At 33.5% G+C, this 17,445-nt stretch overlaps 1 protein-coding gene across 2 annotated transcripts; it reads left to right on the top strand.

The window, feature by feature from the left end:
* Positions 1 to 241: 241 nt before the first annotated feature.
* fbxl5 (F-box and leucine-rich repeat protein 5) lies at positions 242 to 17,411 on the top strand. 2 transcript variants are annotated; one of them, XM_067371065.1, is made up of 11 exons: positions 242 to 362; positions 5,317 to 5,532; positions 6,636 to 6,731; positions 6,830 to 7,025; positions 8,931 to 9,107; positions 10,730 to 10,855; positions 10,938 to 11,086; positions 12,898 to 12,980; positions 13,113 to 13,826; positions 13,905 to 14,053; positions 16,505 to 17,411. In XM_067371065.1, the coding sequence occupies exons 1-11, from the start codon at positions 279 to 281 to the stop codon at positions 16,579 to 16,581; spliced, it is 2,067 nt and encodes a 688-aa protein (XP_067227166.1). In that variant the 5' UTR covers positions 242 to 278; the 3' UTR covers positions 16,582 to 17,411. The 2 variants fall into 2 exon arrangements, with proteins under 2 accessions (XP_067227166.1, XP_067227164.1); XM_067371063.1 differs by having other exon boundaries at positions 8,928 to 9,107.
* The last annotated feature ends 34 nt before the right edge of the window (positions 17,412 to 17,445 follow it).

Raw genomic sequence — 17,445 nt, 5'->3', positions numbered from 1 at the left:
TACTTATGTTTTGTATTGTAACACTTTAGTAATAAATGCACATATATGCCATAATGACTAATTGCATTACGAATCTTTTTTTTTAAATTAGTTATATTTTTATTCGTTTTTTTTATTTTGTTTATGTAGATTTTTTTTGTTGTTGTTTCTTATTTTATTTAATTAATTGTATTATTATATTTTAGTTTTTTCTTATTTTGTCTGTTCTGAAGAGGAGGGTTTTTACACGGAGGATCTGGCACCCGTGTTCAGTCGCTGTGGGAGCTGATGGAGGCGCGATGGCTCCGTTTCCCGACGAGGTGGATGTTTTTACCGGGCCGCACTGGCGCATGAAGCAGCTGGTGGGGCTCTACAGCGAGAAGGTTCGTGTCTGATCTGTTTTAAGTGTCATTTTACACATTAAAGCGGGTTTAAGGGGTCTGACGATGTGTTTGAGGAGAGCTAGTGTTAGCCAGACAGCTAACAGACAGAACAGAGTTTATTATGAGCGTCTGATAAAGCTCTGATCTCAGATCAGCACAGAGACGCTATCTTTATCTTCAAATATTATAAAGATTTTAACCAATTCTGACCGTGTGAGTTAACGGACAAAGATTATGAGAGTTTAATGTCAATGTCTGATATCAGATCTGTACGAAATCAGACTTTATGATGTAATATTAACATGCATTTAATGTGAATATCTGATCACAGTCAGAACTCAGATAAGTAAAACACTTCATTTGTGTGGAATAATAATAATATAAGCACTCACATACCACGTGATATGTAAAAATATGTAGTGTCTGATAATGTTGTGACGTATGTTGAATACAATTATTCTTTTTTTGTTTTTTATATTGATTTGCTATCACAACATTAACTTCTAAACCTTATAATCTGTGCATTAAACCTCCACACAGATGTGAATTACACCACATTCAGTGTGTCTGATCTATAATCAGATCGATTGAAAACAAACTTTAAATGAACTTTACGCTTTTCTGATTGACTTTAAACTCGTTAAACCCCTGAAACTGAATGTGGTAGAGTTTTATGGTACAGTGTGAGATAGTTTTATGACGAATAGCTTTAGTCTGATTCAGTCTGATTACTGTAATTTATTCTAAACAGGTTTTGCAAGGAGATAATGATGATTTTAATGGTTTTTAGTGGGTGTGTAGCTTTATACAGGGATGGAAGGTCACACACACTGCTTATGTAAGACACAAATGTGTGTGTTTGTGCTGTGTCAGTAAGTTTGTTGTGTTTAGTGCGTCTACACACTCATCTGAACTCATTTAACATATGACACACTTCCAGTGTTATATAACACCAGTTCTATGAGTTTTTAATGGCCGACGCTGATGCCAGTGTCGTGAGAAATCGAGTCTCCTTTAGGACCCAGGCCATAATGCCTGATCAAAAGTTGTTATCGTGATGTCTTGACTAATTATAACCTCTTTCACTATTGTATGATGTTTATTACATTAAGCACAAACAACTTTTCTTTTCAGACCCACAAATATGATCATCTTCGTGCGAGGGTCCGCCATCCTAAAATTTAAAAGGCATTTAGTATGTTCTTATAAGTATGTGTAAAAATATTTAGTTTCTAATGGTACATTGTTTTTTTCCCAATTCACTATAATACTGTATTGTTAAGTATTAATTATTTTTAATAATTTAAAAAAAAACTAATTTCAGTTTATTTTTATACATCTTTTTTATTTATTTTAATAATTGTTTTTATTTTAATCAATTTATTTTGTTAGTTAGATCTTAATTATTAATTATATATTTATTTTTATCCCCTGGACGTTAGTTTGAAAACCTTTGCTCTAGAATGGACGATAACCAATAAAATCTCTGATTCGCAAAATATCATCTGATTTATAGGCCTGACCAGTGTTATTATAGGGTTATTACTATTATAGTTTTTGATAATATTTTGAATTAGCGTTTAGTTTTACATTTTCTGTTTTCATTTTTTTTTTTTTAAATTGTCATTCTTATTATTATTTTTAAATATGTCTACATAGTTTTTATTAAGTTTTAGTTTAGTACTTCAACAAACTAATCATAAATGAGAAATGTTGCCTTGCAACTAGCTGAAACTAGCGTTTATTTAAATGTAAACATCAGTTTTTCGTTCCCCTGAGAAACTTTACATTCCCTCACAAAACTTTTGGGTGTTTTCAGAACTCAGAAACATTGAAATATATTTTTTCCACCACTATGTCCTTTTAGAGGCTCTGTAGAATTTTTTTTTATATATAATAGGGATGCACTGATATGAAAATTTTGACCGATACGATAACCGATAATTCTTTATATTTGAAAGCCAATAACCAATATATTGGCCAATAAATCTAAATCCAAATTTTTATATAATTTGTGAGAGCCTGATTACAAAAACAAAAGTCTCTCCATTAAAAGTCATGTCCCAAACACACAATTATAATGTTCTCATTATAATATTATGTAGCCGATATGACAGACTTGTGCTGCACATGTTGAGCTTTACTGTATTTTCCTTTTTGAAGTGATTTCAATCATATTTCTAGCAATTCAAAATCATTGCTGTGTACAGTGTGCACAACTGAAGGAAATAATTCATTATTTATTGGCTTTAATATATCGGCCAAATGTTCTTATCGGGCCGATAACGACAACATTAAAAATACATCCATCAGTATATCGGTATATCAGTATATTGGTCCATCAGTATATTGGTCCATCAGTATATTGGTCCATCAGTATATTGGTCCATCAGTATATTGGTCCATCAGTATATCGGTATATCAGTATATTGGTCCATCAGTATATTGGTCCATCAGTATATTGGTCCATCAGTATATTGGTCCATCAGTATATTGGTCCATCAGTATATCATCAGTATATCATCAGTATATCATCAGTATGTCCAGTATAGCCAGCAGCCATATCACCCTGTAGCCCAAGAACGGTTGCCCACTGAAGCTAAGCAAGGCTGAGCCTGGTTGGTACCTGGATGGGAGACCTCCTGGGAAAACCAGGTAGCTGCTGGAAGAGGTGTTGGTAAGGCCAGCAGGGGGTGCTCACCCCCTTGTAACAAGCACCGTCCTTCGGATGAGACGTTAAACCGAGGTCCTGACTCTCTGTGGTCATTAAAAATCCCATGGCATTTCTCGTAAAGAGTAGGGGTGTAACCCCGGTGTCCTGGCCAAATTCCCTCCATAGGCCCTTATCAATCACGGCCTCCTAATAATCGCCATCCATTGAATTGGCTCTTTCACTGTCTCTCCGCTCCACCTTCAGCTGGTGTGTGGTGAGCGCACTGGCGCCGTTGTACTGTGGCTGCCGTCGCATCATCCAAGTGGATGCTGCACACTGGTGGTGGATGAGGAGAGACCCCTGATATGATTGTAAAGCGCTTTGGGTGTACAGTAGTACATATGAAAGCGCTATATAAATGCCTCATTCATATTGGTCCATCAGTATATCGGTCCATCAGTATATCGGTCCATCAGTATATCGGTTCATTGGTATATCGGTTCATCAGTATATCAGTCCATCAGTATATCGGTCCATCAGTATATCAGTCCATCAGTATATCGGTTCATTGGTATATCGGTTCATCAGTATATCAGTCCATCAGTATATCGGTTCATTGGTATATCGGTTCATCAGTATATCAGTCCATCAGTATATCAGTCCATCAGTATATCAGTCCATTAGTATATCGATTCATCAGTATATCGGTCCATCAGTATATCGGTCCATCAGTATATCGGTCCATCAGTATATCAGTCCATTAGTATATCGATTCATCAGTATATCGGTCCATCAGTATATCGGTCCATCAGTATATCGGTCCATCAGTATATCAGTCCATTAGTATATCGGTTCATCAGTATATCGGTCCATCAGTATATCGGTCCATCAGTATATCGGTCCATCAGTATATCGGTCCATCAGTATATCGGTCCATCAGTATATCGGTCCATCAGTATATCGGTCCATCAGTATATCGGTCCATCAGTATATCGGTCCATCAGTATATCGGTCCATCAGTATATCGGTCCATCAGTATATCGGTCCATCAGTATATCGGTCCATCAGTATATCGGTCCATCAGTATATCGGTCCATCAGTATATCGGTCCATCAGTATATCGGTCCATCAGTATATCGGTCCATCAGTATATCGGTCCATCAGTATATCAGTATATCAGTCCATCAGTATATCGGTCCATCAGTATATCGGTCCATCAGTATATCGGTCCATCAGTATATCAGTATATCAGTCCATCAGTATATCGGTCCATCAGTATATCGGTCCATCAGTATATCGGTCCATCAGTATATCGGTCCATCAGTATATCGGTCCATCAGTATATCGGTCCATCAGTATATCGGTTCATCAGTATATCGGTTCATCAGTATATCGGTTCATCAGTATATCGTATCGGTCCATCAGTATATCGGTCCATCAGTATATCAGTATATCAGTCCATCAGTATATCGGTTCATCAGTATATCGGTTCATCAGTATATCGGTCCATCAGTATATCGGTCCATCAGTATATCGGTTCATCAGTATATCGGTTCATCAGTATATCGGTCCATCAGTATATCGGTTCATCAGTATATCGGTCCATCAGTATATCGGTCCATCAGTATATCGGTCCATCAGAATATCGGTCCATCAGAATATCGGTCCATCAGAATATCGGTCCATCAGAATATCGGTTCATCAGAATATCGGTTCATCAGAATATCGGTTCATCAGAATATCGGTTCATCAGAATATCGGTTCATCAGTATATTAGTATTGGTCCATCAGAATATCGGTCCATCAGAATATTGGTCCATCAGAATATCGGTCCATCAGAATATCGGTTCATCAGAATATCGGTTCATCAGAATATCGGTTCATCAGAATATCGGTTCATCAGAATATCGGTTCATCAGTATATCGGTTCATCAGTATATTAGTATTGGTCCATCAGAATATCGGTCCATCAGAATATCGGTTCATCAGTATATCGGTTCATCAGAATATCGGTTCATCAGTATATCGGTTCATCAGTATATCGGTTCATCAGTATATCGGTTCATCAGAATATTGGTTCATCAGAATATCGGTCCATCAGTATATCGGTTCATCAGAATATCGGTTCATCAGAATATCGGTTCATCAGAATATCGGTTCATCAGAATATCGGTTCATCAGTATATCGGTCCATCAGTATATTAGTATTGGTCCATCAGAATATCGGTCCATCAGTATCAGTATTGGTTCCGGATGTTTCATTGCTCGTCTCATGTGTTTCTCATGTGTTTCCGCCCACAGCTGTCCAAGACCAACTTCTCCAACAACAGGGACTTCCGCTCGTTTCTGCAGTCGCTCCTCGCCACCTTTAAGGAGTTCAAGATGCATGAGCAGATCGAGAACGAGTGTATCATCGAGCTGCTGCAGGAGCGCAGTCACATGGTCTACCACGTGCATGCCGACAACAAGCTGTCCGAAATGCTGTCGCTGTTTGAGAAGGGGCTGCGCAGCGTGAAGGTGTGTGTGTGTGTGATTCCTGCAGCAGAAATGACACCCTTCTTATAGAATTCAGAAACTCTTGTTATTAGCGCCACCTGTGGCCGTCAGGTGAACTGCAGATTCTTACACACAACCCCTTTCAGCTGAGCTGATGTTTGGCACGTTCACACTCGTCTGATGCCGACCACTGCTAATTACTGATGATGTCACAGACACTCGTGGTCAGACCCGAGCGTGACGTGACACCTGGTTTATGCCACGCTGTTCCATAGATAAGAAAAATACACTCTGTTTATGTATTTAAACAAAACTTCGATGCAAAATTATCTGAAAGATTTTTATCTTCAATAGACAAAGTCCATTTTGACGTGTCAGTCCAAACTTGCCAAATTTTGGGAATTTTCCACTTGATTATTTACAGGGCATTGGGAAATCCTGCTCCGAGTTCCTGTGCGGAAAATGGAAAGAATGAAGATCTTGAGTGTCTGTAAACAGAGTCTTTATAATAACTTCAGTTATGAAGTCAATTCTCATGCTGACGGCAGCTTATCAAAACAATCATCTGCGGTTTTTAGATCATGAACTGTACGGAGAGACGCAGATCATACTCGGACCTTGAATATTGTATTAAGTTAGTTTATTTTTGCATTATATAAAATGTATACAATAAAAAGCAAGAGAATATAATTAATATTACAGTGCAAGACTTCTTAAAGTAAAGCCTCTACCCAAACATGTAATTTTCACTAGTATATATTTATTTAAATTATTTATTTTATATTTATTTATTTTTGTTTTTATTTTTATTTTTTATAGTTATTTTTATATTTATTTTGTTTTTATATTTATTTTTATTTTTTTGTATTTATACATATTTTTATATTTATTTTTGTTTTTATATTTATATATTTTTTATATTTATATTTTCATTTTAATTAAAAAAAAATTTTTTAATTTTAGTTAATTTTACTCATGTTTTTTACATTTTATTTTATTTTATTTTTTAAATAGCTCTTTTAAATGAAATGTGCTTGAATGTTGATTTATTTTCCTCATATTCTCCATTGTTGCAGCTCCTCCCTTCCCAGTTACTCTCCTAAGGTCATGTGGTTGTGTTTCAGAGCGAGTACGAGCAGCTGAATTACGCGCGGCAGCTGAAGGAGAGGTTGGAGGCGTTCACTCAGGACTTCCTTCCTCATATGAAGGAGGAAGAGGAGGTGAGAGTCACGTTCATCATCACACTGATATCACAGCATTGCCAGATTTAACCCTAGATGAGCCCGTCTGGTGTCTGATGTGTCGTGGCTGTGCTCAGGTGTATCAGCCCATGCTGATGGAGTACTTCACGTACGAGGAGCTGAAGGCCATCAAGCGTCAGGTGATGCAGCAGCACTGCAGTAACCCGTCCTGGAGCTCCGCCGCAGACGTGCTGAAGGGCCTGAACCTCTGGAGTCACGCCGAGGAGCTGCACAAGGCCTTCAAATACTCCGACCACGAGAAGACCGGAGACGGTGAGAGCCTGCAGTCACTGAACCACGATTAATCCAGTAATAATCCAGTAATGTGGGAATAAAAATTTACCAAATAAAGCGTCAAAAGCAAATAGTCACATTGAATAACACTGTTAGAATATATAATGTGATATACAGTACATAATATAATAAACTTATGAACATTACTTATTATTGCAAATGCCTGCAGAGGGCGCTAACGGCCGTACAGCGGCTGTACTGTAAACTACATTTATTATTATAATTAGTATTACTATGTTGTTTTTCTTAAATACGTTATTTTTTTTATTTTATATTGAAAATCACAGTATTACAAAGTAATATTTCCCGTTTTATTCAAAATTCTGTTTATTTTTGTAATGATGATAATAATAATACTTAATTATGATTATACTATCAGTATTATTTTATAGTTACATTTATATATAACAACAAAATATTTGGTCAAATTGTTCAGCCCTACAAACAAGCAAAGCAATTCTTTTAACAATAATTTACATTAATTTATATTTATTTAATTTGTACACAATAATTTATATTTATTTGTTGGTTTTCTATCATTTATTAGTGTGTGTGTGTGTGTGTGTGTGTGTGTGTATGTATATATATATATATATATATATTATTTAGTTGTCTAATTTTTGTTGCATCAAATTTTTATTTGTTTTTTAGTCAAATTATATTTAAAGTTTTCAATAAATGCAAAAATTAAGAATATTACAGTACCATAAATATTAGTATTGTAGTTTTACAGTTGTTATAATTATACATTATTATAATTATATATTATTATTATTATAATTGTTATTTTTCTTAAATACATAATTTTTATTTTACGTTGAAATATCATGAAAGTAATATTTCCCATTTTGTTTACAATTTTGTTTATTTTTTGAAATAATAATCATTATTATTATACTATCAGTATGACTATTATTTTATAGTTATATATTTATATATAATCCCAAAATATTTGGCCAAATATGCAAAGCAAACCATATTTATTTTGATATAATATATATAATAATATAATTTTATAATAACTTTTATTCATTAATTTTTTTTTTTACATTTTTTTGCGTTGAATTATATTTAAAGTCTTCAATGAATGCAGAAATTAAGACAACATAATTATTAGTATTGTAGTTTTACAGTTTTGTAAAATACATTTATTATATTATTAGTATTACGATGTTATTTTTTAAATAGTTAATTTTTTATTTTACATTGAAATATCACAATAGTAACATTTAACTTATTTTAAATACTATATATATATATATATATATATATATATATATATATATATATAGTGGCCATTAATTAAGTATTAATTCCCTCGTTTAGTAAATCATGGTCATGTTGAACTAAAACAAGGGAACAAATGATTATTTCCTGCGTGTCATATGTGGAGAAATGATTGCGGATGAATCAAATATAATAAATGAATTCAGTCAGTTTTGATGTTTTGTCAGTTTTGACACAGATCAGCTGAGATCTGTGGAGTAATTTAGGGTTTATCAAAGTTTCTTCACTTTCTGATGAAAGATTATAAAAAACAAAGAATTTGTTCATTTTATCTGAAAAATCACACCTTTTCCCTCAATAATTCCCGTCTGATATCAGTGACGTACTTCAGAGTGAATATAATGTTGGGCGGGACTTGATTTCATCCATCCAGATTAGATATTTATTTATTTATTATCACGTCACGTGACCTCTCCTCCAGTCACTGGCCGTGTCCCTCTAGCAGAAGATTTCTCAACCTCCTTCCGTACTGAAGCGTTTCATTCTGACGCAAACCTAGAGTTCCCCTGAGCTGACAGTAACCATGTGACTCTGGCAGCGTCCTCAGGTTTGTGTCAGATGTCATGTGTCAGTCCTGCGATGTGTTGTTTCCAGCAGAGCGGGGCAGCGAGCGCGTGTCCATCTCGGCGCTGCCGCAGGAAGTGCTGCTCCGGGTGTTCCGCTTCCTGGGTCCGGAGGATCTGTGCCGCTGCGGGCAGGTGTGCAGCGTCTGGAGTCAGGTGACCAGGACCGGCTCGCTGTGGAGACACCTGTACCCCGTCCGCTGGGCTCGAGGTGTGTGTCTCTTCTTACTGATCTGAAGTGTGACATTCAGACATTTACTGACACCTCTAATGTTTCTGAAAGAGTCTCTTCTGTGTTTATTTGGTCAGAAATACTGTAGAAATGTGAAATATTATTGATCTGTTTTCTATGTGAATATATAGTAAAGTGTAATTTATTCCTGTGATCAAAGCTGAATTTTCTGCATCATTACTCCAGTGTCACATGATCCTTCAGAAATGTGTTGCTGTACATGTATATACGCTGCTGTCTGCAAACAGAGTGTTTCGAGGATAATAAAGTACAGTAGAGTTACTCCAGTGACATCATAAACAAATGAATTATTAATAAATAGGCTCAGCTTTGAGTTCATGTCCCTTTATCGCCACCTTGTGACCAGCTGAGATGTAGGGAATAATTCAATGTTTATTACTTTATGATGGAAGATATTTTTATCCTTTAGAATAATAATGTGCACCAATGATCGAGCAATTATAGAAAATAAATGTTTTTTTTCATGGTGCTATTTCAAATTTTTTATTTAATTTAATTAGTATGCAGTGTATTTTTTTTTTTTTTTTAAATATTTTTTTCGAATTTTTTTATATAAATATAAATATTTTACATTTATAAATTAATAAATTTTTATATAATATTTTTTATATTTTTTTATTTTTTTAGAATTATATAGCAAATATTTTTACATTTTATTGAATTATTTTTATATTAGAAAACTTCAATTAAAAACAGTATTGCATTTTTTAAATTAATTTTATATTATAAAACTTTAAAAACAATAATATACTACATTAGTGAATTATTTTTATACTTGTTTATTTCATTATTTTTTACATTATACATTTTTATTTATATACAGTAGTGAATGGCATTTGTGAATTATTTTTATTATTATTTTTTTAAATATTGATAATGATAAAACTTTAAAGTTATATACTACAGTGAATTTTTGTAAATCTTTATTTAATTTTATATTAAACTTCAATTAAAAGACATTAATATACTGCATTATTAAAATTATTATTTTTTTAATATGATGAAACTTTAATTACAATCAGTAGTACACTTCTTTAGTGAATTGTTTTTAAAATATTTTTATAACTAATTATGAAGCTTTAATTGATTTTGTTAAAAACTCACGTACGTAATATGCTGCTTTAGCGAATTATTTTTATAATTTTAAATTATTAAAAACAGTGATGTACTGCATTAGTGAATTATTTTTTTAAATATTTATTATAATTAATTATAAAACTTTAGTTATACTTTTTTTTAAATTGTATGATTCAGGTTTGGTTTTATTTTTTATTATCATAAAACATTTATTAAAAATGTTGATATCCTGCATACACACATATATATATATATATATATATATATATATATATATATATATATATATATTTATTTATTTTATTTTTTTTATTAAATAAAAAAATGCATTAATCCATGTTTAATTCCGCACATGTTGTCCAGTCACATCAAAAATAAACAGGATTATTTTACATTTTTAATGCAGTTTTATTGGAGAAGATCGGGTCGAGTGCATTGCATTCTGGGATACAGTATCTCACATCGATTAGGTCACATGTCATTGTTGTTAACTGTGTTTCCAGGTGATTATTACTGCGGTCCTCCGGCCGAGTTGGACCAAGAGCCGGACGAGGAATGGGTGAAGAGTCTCCAGGACGAGGGACGAGCCTATCAGGAGAGGGACGAGGACGCAGACGTGGACGAATCAGGTGAGCCTCGCCGCTGCGCTCACAACCACACTTCCCATGATCCCGCGGGCCGTGCTCAGCTGTGTGTTCCTGCTGTGTTCAGAGGAGGCGTCCGACGGATCTCCGGCCATCAGTGCGGTTCAGAGGGAGAAGACGCTGCTCAACGGGATGATCCAGAAGCTCCTGCCCTCCGTCGGCCCGTCCGTGCGCTCGCTCAGCTTGGCCTACAGCGCCGCCGTCTCCAGCAAGATGGTGCGTACGTGAAATAATGACATCATGAGCGAACCGAGAACAGAGCAGCTCGAGATTGTGTCAGTGCTGTAAAATATCTCACTTTCAATGTTATTTTTTATAATTATTAAATCAAATTAAACGTTCCTAGATTAAATCTTTTTTAAAACAAATATAATCTGATCTAATATAATAATATTATAGTTCTGGGAAATACTTTTACTATGAAGCATATTTTACTGGACATTCTTGCTTGTAATGTTATTAATTTCTTCTTATTTAAATTAATTAATAGTAGTTTTCATCTGGGAACATTAATGTAATATAATTATTTTATATTATGTTATATATAAATATACAATATTTTAATATAAGTATTACAGTAGAATACATTACATTTCTATTTAATTAGTTATTATATTTTTGTAAGATAACTTTGACTATTAATCATATTTTACTGGTCTGTTCTGCTTTTAAAGTTATTCAGTGTTATTATAATAAATATTTATTCATTATATATCTATTTTATTATAATTAAATTTAATTAATAGTCGTTTTTAAAAGGTTTTATCTGGGAACTATATTGTAATTATTATTTTATATATTATACTATGTTATTTCTATTATATGTCTAGGAAATATTATTATATTTTTGTATGATAATTTTGACTATTAAGCCTATTTTACTGGTCTTTCTAGCTTGTAATGTTACTAATTATTAATTATATATTAATATTTTTTAATATTTGAATTAATAGTTGTTTTCATCTGTGAACATTTAATGTAATCTTAATGATATTATTATATTATATTATATTATATTATATTATATTATATTATATTATATTATATTATATTATATTATATTATATTATATTTATTTTTGAAAGATAACTTTGACTGTTAAGACTATTAAGCATATTTTACTGGTCTATCCTGCCTTTTAATGTTGTTAAATATAATTATAATAAATATTTATTACATAATTATTAAAATTAATTATTAATTGTTTTTAAAAGGTTTCATCTGGGTACTAAAATATATAATATAATATAATATAATATAATATAATATAATATAATATAATATAATATAATATAATATAATATAATCTTAGAGCTGCATGATTCTGGATAAATTGAAAGTCTTTTATTTTTTTAATCGATCATGATTCTCCCACAATTCTGAATAACTAAACAAAATAACATGTAATTGAGGTTCTGACAAAATGTTAATTGCTGCAGTCTTATTAATGAATTATTGTTTAAAAATCGTTTTGATTCAGTGACTTGATGTTCTCTTTACTGGATGAATCAGTGTATTTGAACAAATGAGAACAAGAAGTCTTCATGAGTGAGTCATTGAATCATTCACTCAAAATGATTCAGTGACTCACTCATAAAGACTTCTTGTTCTCTTTACTGGATGAATCAGTGTATTTGAACAAATCTCTTGAGTGAATGATTCAATGACTAATACATTTTTAACAGTCACTTGTCGCCACCTACTGGCAAAATGATGCAATTGATACAATCGTTATTTGAAGAGTCAATTTTATTTACTCTATTTTGATTGGTACGGTCAGGTTTGGGAGGTTTTCACAACAAAACCCGTCCAATTGCTACCCAAACTAGCCCACTCGGATTCCACGGTAAAATGTTTTCCGCGGGTTGATTTCCACCCCCGTTTGTTGCACAGACCTGGTGACCTTGCTTATAACGATTAATTGTGCATTAATAATCGTGTCTAATATGTCTGTGAAATGTAGTTATACATAGTTTTGTAAGATGCGAACTGTAAAATAAAATAAAAATAATGATTTCTCCTTCCAGGTGCGACAGATCCTCAGTTTGTGCCCGAACCTGACGCACCTGGACCTCACGCAGACTGACATCTCCGACTCTGCCTTTGACAGGTTGGTTAGTTTTCAAAATGTTTGGCATTGAATGTCCAAATCGCCATATTTGATATACTATACTGCCATGCTGATTTTGTGGAGCCCATTTGCAGTGATGAATATTACAGTTAATCAGTTGTGTTTCTCCAGCTGGGCGGAGTTCGGGGTGTGTCGTACTCTGGAGCATCTGGATCTGTCGGGTTGCGACAAAATCACCGACCGCACGCTGAAGATCCTGTCGCTGGGATTGGGCGACTTAACGACGTCTAGTCCAGATCGCAGAGCCAAGCTACTGAAAGCCCCGCCCTCTCCCATCAAACTACAGGACGAGCACTCCCTCCCACCAATAGGACGCAGCTGCCAGGATCTCATATTCAAGCGGAGACCTGGTGGGCGTGGCTCTGGCTGTGGCCCCGCCCACGTGTGGGTTCTCAATCCGGCGAAACTAGCCGACATCGAGGACGCGGCCGACTGGAGCAGACGAGGGGGCGTGTCTGCACATGAAAGTGGGCGTGGCAACATCTTTGAGCCGCAGGGAGGCGGCGGCTCATGCTGCTGTAGGAGGAGCCGGAGGCGGAGCTTCAGGACTGGTATTAGCTCCTCCCACTGGCAGTACAGCTCAATGGGTGACGCCCTCTGCGGTCACTCCACCTGCTGCACCTCCGATGTGTCGCTCTGGACTGTGAGAGAAGCGCACTGTGACCTCGAGGCCACAGGGGGCAGTGTTGATTTTCGGACTAAATGCTCGTTTGAGGGTGAATCTTGCCCCGAGCATCACAACAGGACTGACCAATCAGGAGCCTGTCGCACACTCAGGTTCCTCAGCCTGTCCGGATGCTATCAGATCACGGATCTCGGCCTGAGGTACAGAACGCAATTTTGATACCTCAGTAAAAACGAATCCTATTGGACTATTGGGCTCTGAGTGTGTGTTTGTTGCAGGTGTCTGTCTCAGCGTGGAGGACTCCCTCTACTGGAGCATCTCAATCTCTCCGGCTGTCTGCTCATCACAGGGGCGGGGCTTCAGGAGCTGGTGTCCGCTTGCCCCGCCCTCAACATCGAGCATTTTTACTACTGCGATAACATTAATGGTAACACATAATCACACATGAATGTAGACGATATGCATGTTTTATAGGATTGTGCTGATAGTTATGAAAACAACACTTATTGTAGTCCAAAATTATGATAATAGCCAAGTATCGGCAAATAATTAATTAAATAAATAACTCGCTCACAAACGCATAACGAATCTCTGAATATTAAATCTTTATGTTCATATCAGACTTTGCCGAACTGGGTTCCTGAGTTTATGAAACGTTATTAATAATAGTGTTGTATTTCGATTGTTTTACTTCAGAAATGATTTGACTTTTTTATTATTTGATATTATATAAATAATGAAAAACTTAAAATGTAAATAAATAATATGTAGAATATAATAACACTTACTAAAAAAGATCAAATATTTTGTTCACCTGCATCTGACATCAGAGCAGTTTTATTTTAGTATCATTGAGATACTATTATAGTTTTTATTATTATTTTGATTTAGTCTTTTGTATTTATTTTTTAGTAATTTTTTTTTTTTTTTTGTATTTATATAATATATAATATGTGTGTGTGTGTATATAGAGTTTATTATTTATTAATTTTTTATTATATATTTAATACATTGTTGCTTTGGCAACTCTAGTTTTAAGGTATATTTTATGATCTTTCATTTAACGTTTATTTTACTTCAGAAAACAAATCATTTTAGTTTTAAGTTTTAGTAATTTTGTCATTTGCTTTGTCGTTTTTAGTTGTTTTCTTTAATCTCATTTTTAAATATATACATATATATTTAATATTTTTATATATATATATATATATATATATATATATAAATAAAATTAATTAATATATATAATTAATTAGCTGCCAATGCAACATTTTTCATTTTCATTTAGTATAAAGATGCAATAAAACAATAAAACAACTAAATATACACACACACACACACATATATATATATATATATGTGTGTGTGTGTGTATTTAGTTGTTTTATTGTTTTAGTGCATCGTTATACTAAATGAAAAATGTTGCATTGGCAGCTAATTAATTATATATATATATTAATTATATATATTAATTAATTTTATTTATATATATATATATATATATATTTTTTATATATATATATATATATATATATATATATATATATATATATATATATATATATATATATATATATATATATATATATATTTGCTCTGTCAAACGATTAATCATGATTAACCGCATACAAAATAAAAGTTTGAGTTTGCATAATATGTGTTAGCACTGTATGTAATTAATATGTGTATATAAATACACACAAATTAATGTATATATTTAAGAGAAATATGTTATGTACAAAATATTTTTATTTATATTTAAAAATATAAATACATATACTTGTAAATATTTATCAAATATATACATGAATGTGTTTCTATTTACATATACATAATAATTACACACAGTACACTCGCATATATTATTTATTTTGTATGCGATTAATCGCGATTAATAATTTGACAGCCATATATATAAAATATTTTACAACCCCAGTTCCAGAAAAGTTGGGACATTTTGTAAAACGTAATAAAATCAAGAATCTGTGATTTTGATAATTCTCTTGAACTTTTCTTTTTTTTTTTCTGGCAAAAGTACAAAGAAAAAATTTCCAATGTTTTCACTGGCCAAATTACTTGTATTTTGTTTAAAATAAACACATTTTGATTTGAAGGCTTCAATGCACTCCAAAAAAGTTGTGAGAGAGGCATGTTTACTACTGTGTTACATCAGACTTTCCTTTTAATTACACTTTTTAATCATTTGGAAATTGAGGATACTAATTGTACTCTGTACTTTGATCAGTTAAATAAAGGTTCAAGAGAATTAACAAACCACAGATTCTTGATTTTATGACATTTTACAAAATGTCCCAACTTTTTTGGAAATGGGGTTGTATAATATTTCATATTTTTATTTTAAAAACATTAAAAACATTTTTTTAATGGTTTAGTTGTAATTTTAGTTAAGTATGATATCTCTGCATCAGAGAACTGTGAACATTATGAATATTCATTAGTTCAAAGGTGTTTGACTAACAAAAACGTTTGGGAATCCTTGTGTTAAATGAATGTATTATATGATATATGATATGATATGAAAGCGTCTGCTAAATGTAAATGACTGTAATGCCCACAATTCCACATATGAAGTCCAAACACAAGTATGACGGCATCTTGGTAAGTAAAGGGTGGGTTGTTATGAAGGCTGTTTTTATCTCACTTAAAATGTGTAATAGCTCATACCGTAAACTAGCTGCATTTTGTTTACTTTTAGTTCATTTCCCATCAGTTTTTCCCACTCCACTGCTCTAGAATAGTTCTAGACTTACGATGTATTTTTCTCAGTTTAGTAGTAAATCTCCTCTGCGAGTCCATTTATGCAAAATGTAATAATTGTTTTCTATATTTTTAACATGAATTCTCTCTGGTTCTGCAGGTCCTCATGCTGACACGGCCAGTGGATGTCAGAATCTGCAGTGCGGCTTCAGGGCTTGCTGTCGATCTGGAGAGTGATGCTCTTTTCTCCGTATTTATCTCTCTGTACCCCCTTCCATCCCTCTCCTCATGCCCCCCTCTCATCCCTCATCCACGTGCACTTTAATCGGGAAATTGCTTCAAGATGCTCTTCGATGCAGTTTGGCTTCACTACAATCAAAAACGCTTCAAATAAAGTGAAATTGGGCTTTGTAAACCGATCCCATTCAATGCAATTTCTGAGAGGTGTTGTGAAGGAACGTAATGATGTATATTTGTAAATAATTCACAGGATCTTCAAGTGGAAACTTTGAGTGCTTTAAGATGTTACTTCTACATCGTGTGGGTTATTTTGTTTGAGTATTTCACCCAGGCCCACTTCGAGCCTTCATCTCAATCTCCATCCTGAACCATTACTTTGGGTTTGATGTTTTAATCACCTGATGATATGGTTCCCCTACACAAATAGGAACGTTCACAAGCTTGTTGAGTTGTAGTTTGTCAAATAAATCAGCAGGTGTTTTGGAAAACAAAAAGTTAATAACCAGAAGCTGTATTAGTGGTGTTAATCTATAGGTTTAACCTAATGCGGGAATCACGGCACGGCTGCCGGAAAGTTACAAATATTCTCTAACTTCATTGAACGAGACTTCATCTGTGATTTAAAGATCTGGCAACCATGTTAAAGTAGGGGAAGCATTTTCCCAGAATTCAAGCTTTGGTTGATTCAAAAGGTTTGTGAACTGTAATAAGTCCTGGGTATATTACACAATTTAATTAATTTCCCAAGTTTTCATCTGAGTTTTTAGATGCTGCATGATGTTTCTTTGCGTTCAGTAGCTGACCATTAAACTTTCCTTGAGATAACATTTGTCTGTGTTGAAGTCTTTATTGGGCAAATGG

Source organism: Chanodichthys erythropterus, chromosome 20, assembly GCF_024489055.1.
Source record: "Chanodichthys erythropterus isolate Z2021 chromosome 20, ASM2448905v1, whole genome shotgun sequence".
NCBI classification, from domain to species: Eukaryota; Metazoa; Chordata; class Actinopteri; order Cypriniformes; family Xenocyprididae; genus Chanodichthys; species Chanodichthys erythropterus.
Note: the sequence above shows the minus strand (reverse complement) of the source record. Positions and strands in the feature narration are given on the sequence as shown.

Excerpts from the sequence above, each read along its gene's own strand:
- fbxl5 (XM_067371063.1), top strand. The coding sequence starts at position 279 with ATGGCTCCGTTTCCCGACGAGGTGGATGTTTTTACCGGGCCGCACTGG. Across the intron at positions 363-5,316 it reads TGGGGCTCTACAGCGAGAAG|CTGTCCAAGACCAACTTCTC; the intron begins GTTCGTGTCTGA and ends TTCCGCCCACAG. Across the intron at positions 12,981-13,112 it reads TCCGACTCTGCCTTTGACAG|CTGGGCGGAGTTCGGGGTGT; the intron begins GTTGGTTAGTTT and ends GTGTTTCTCCAG.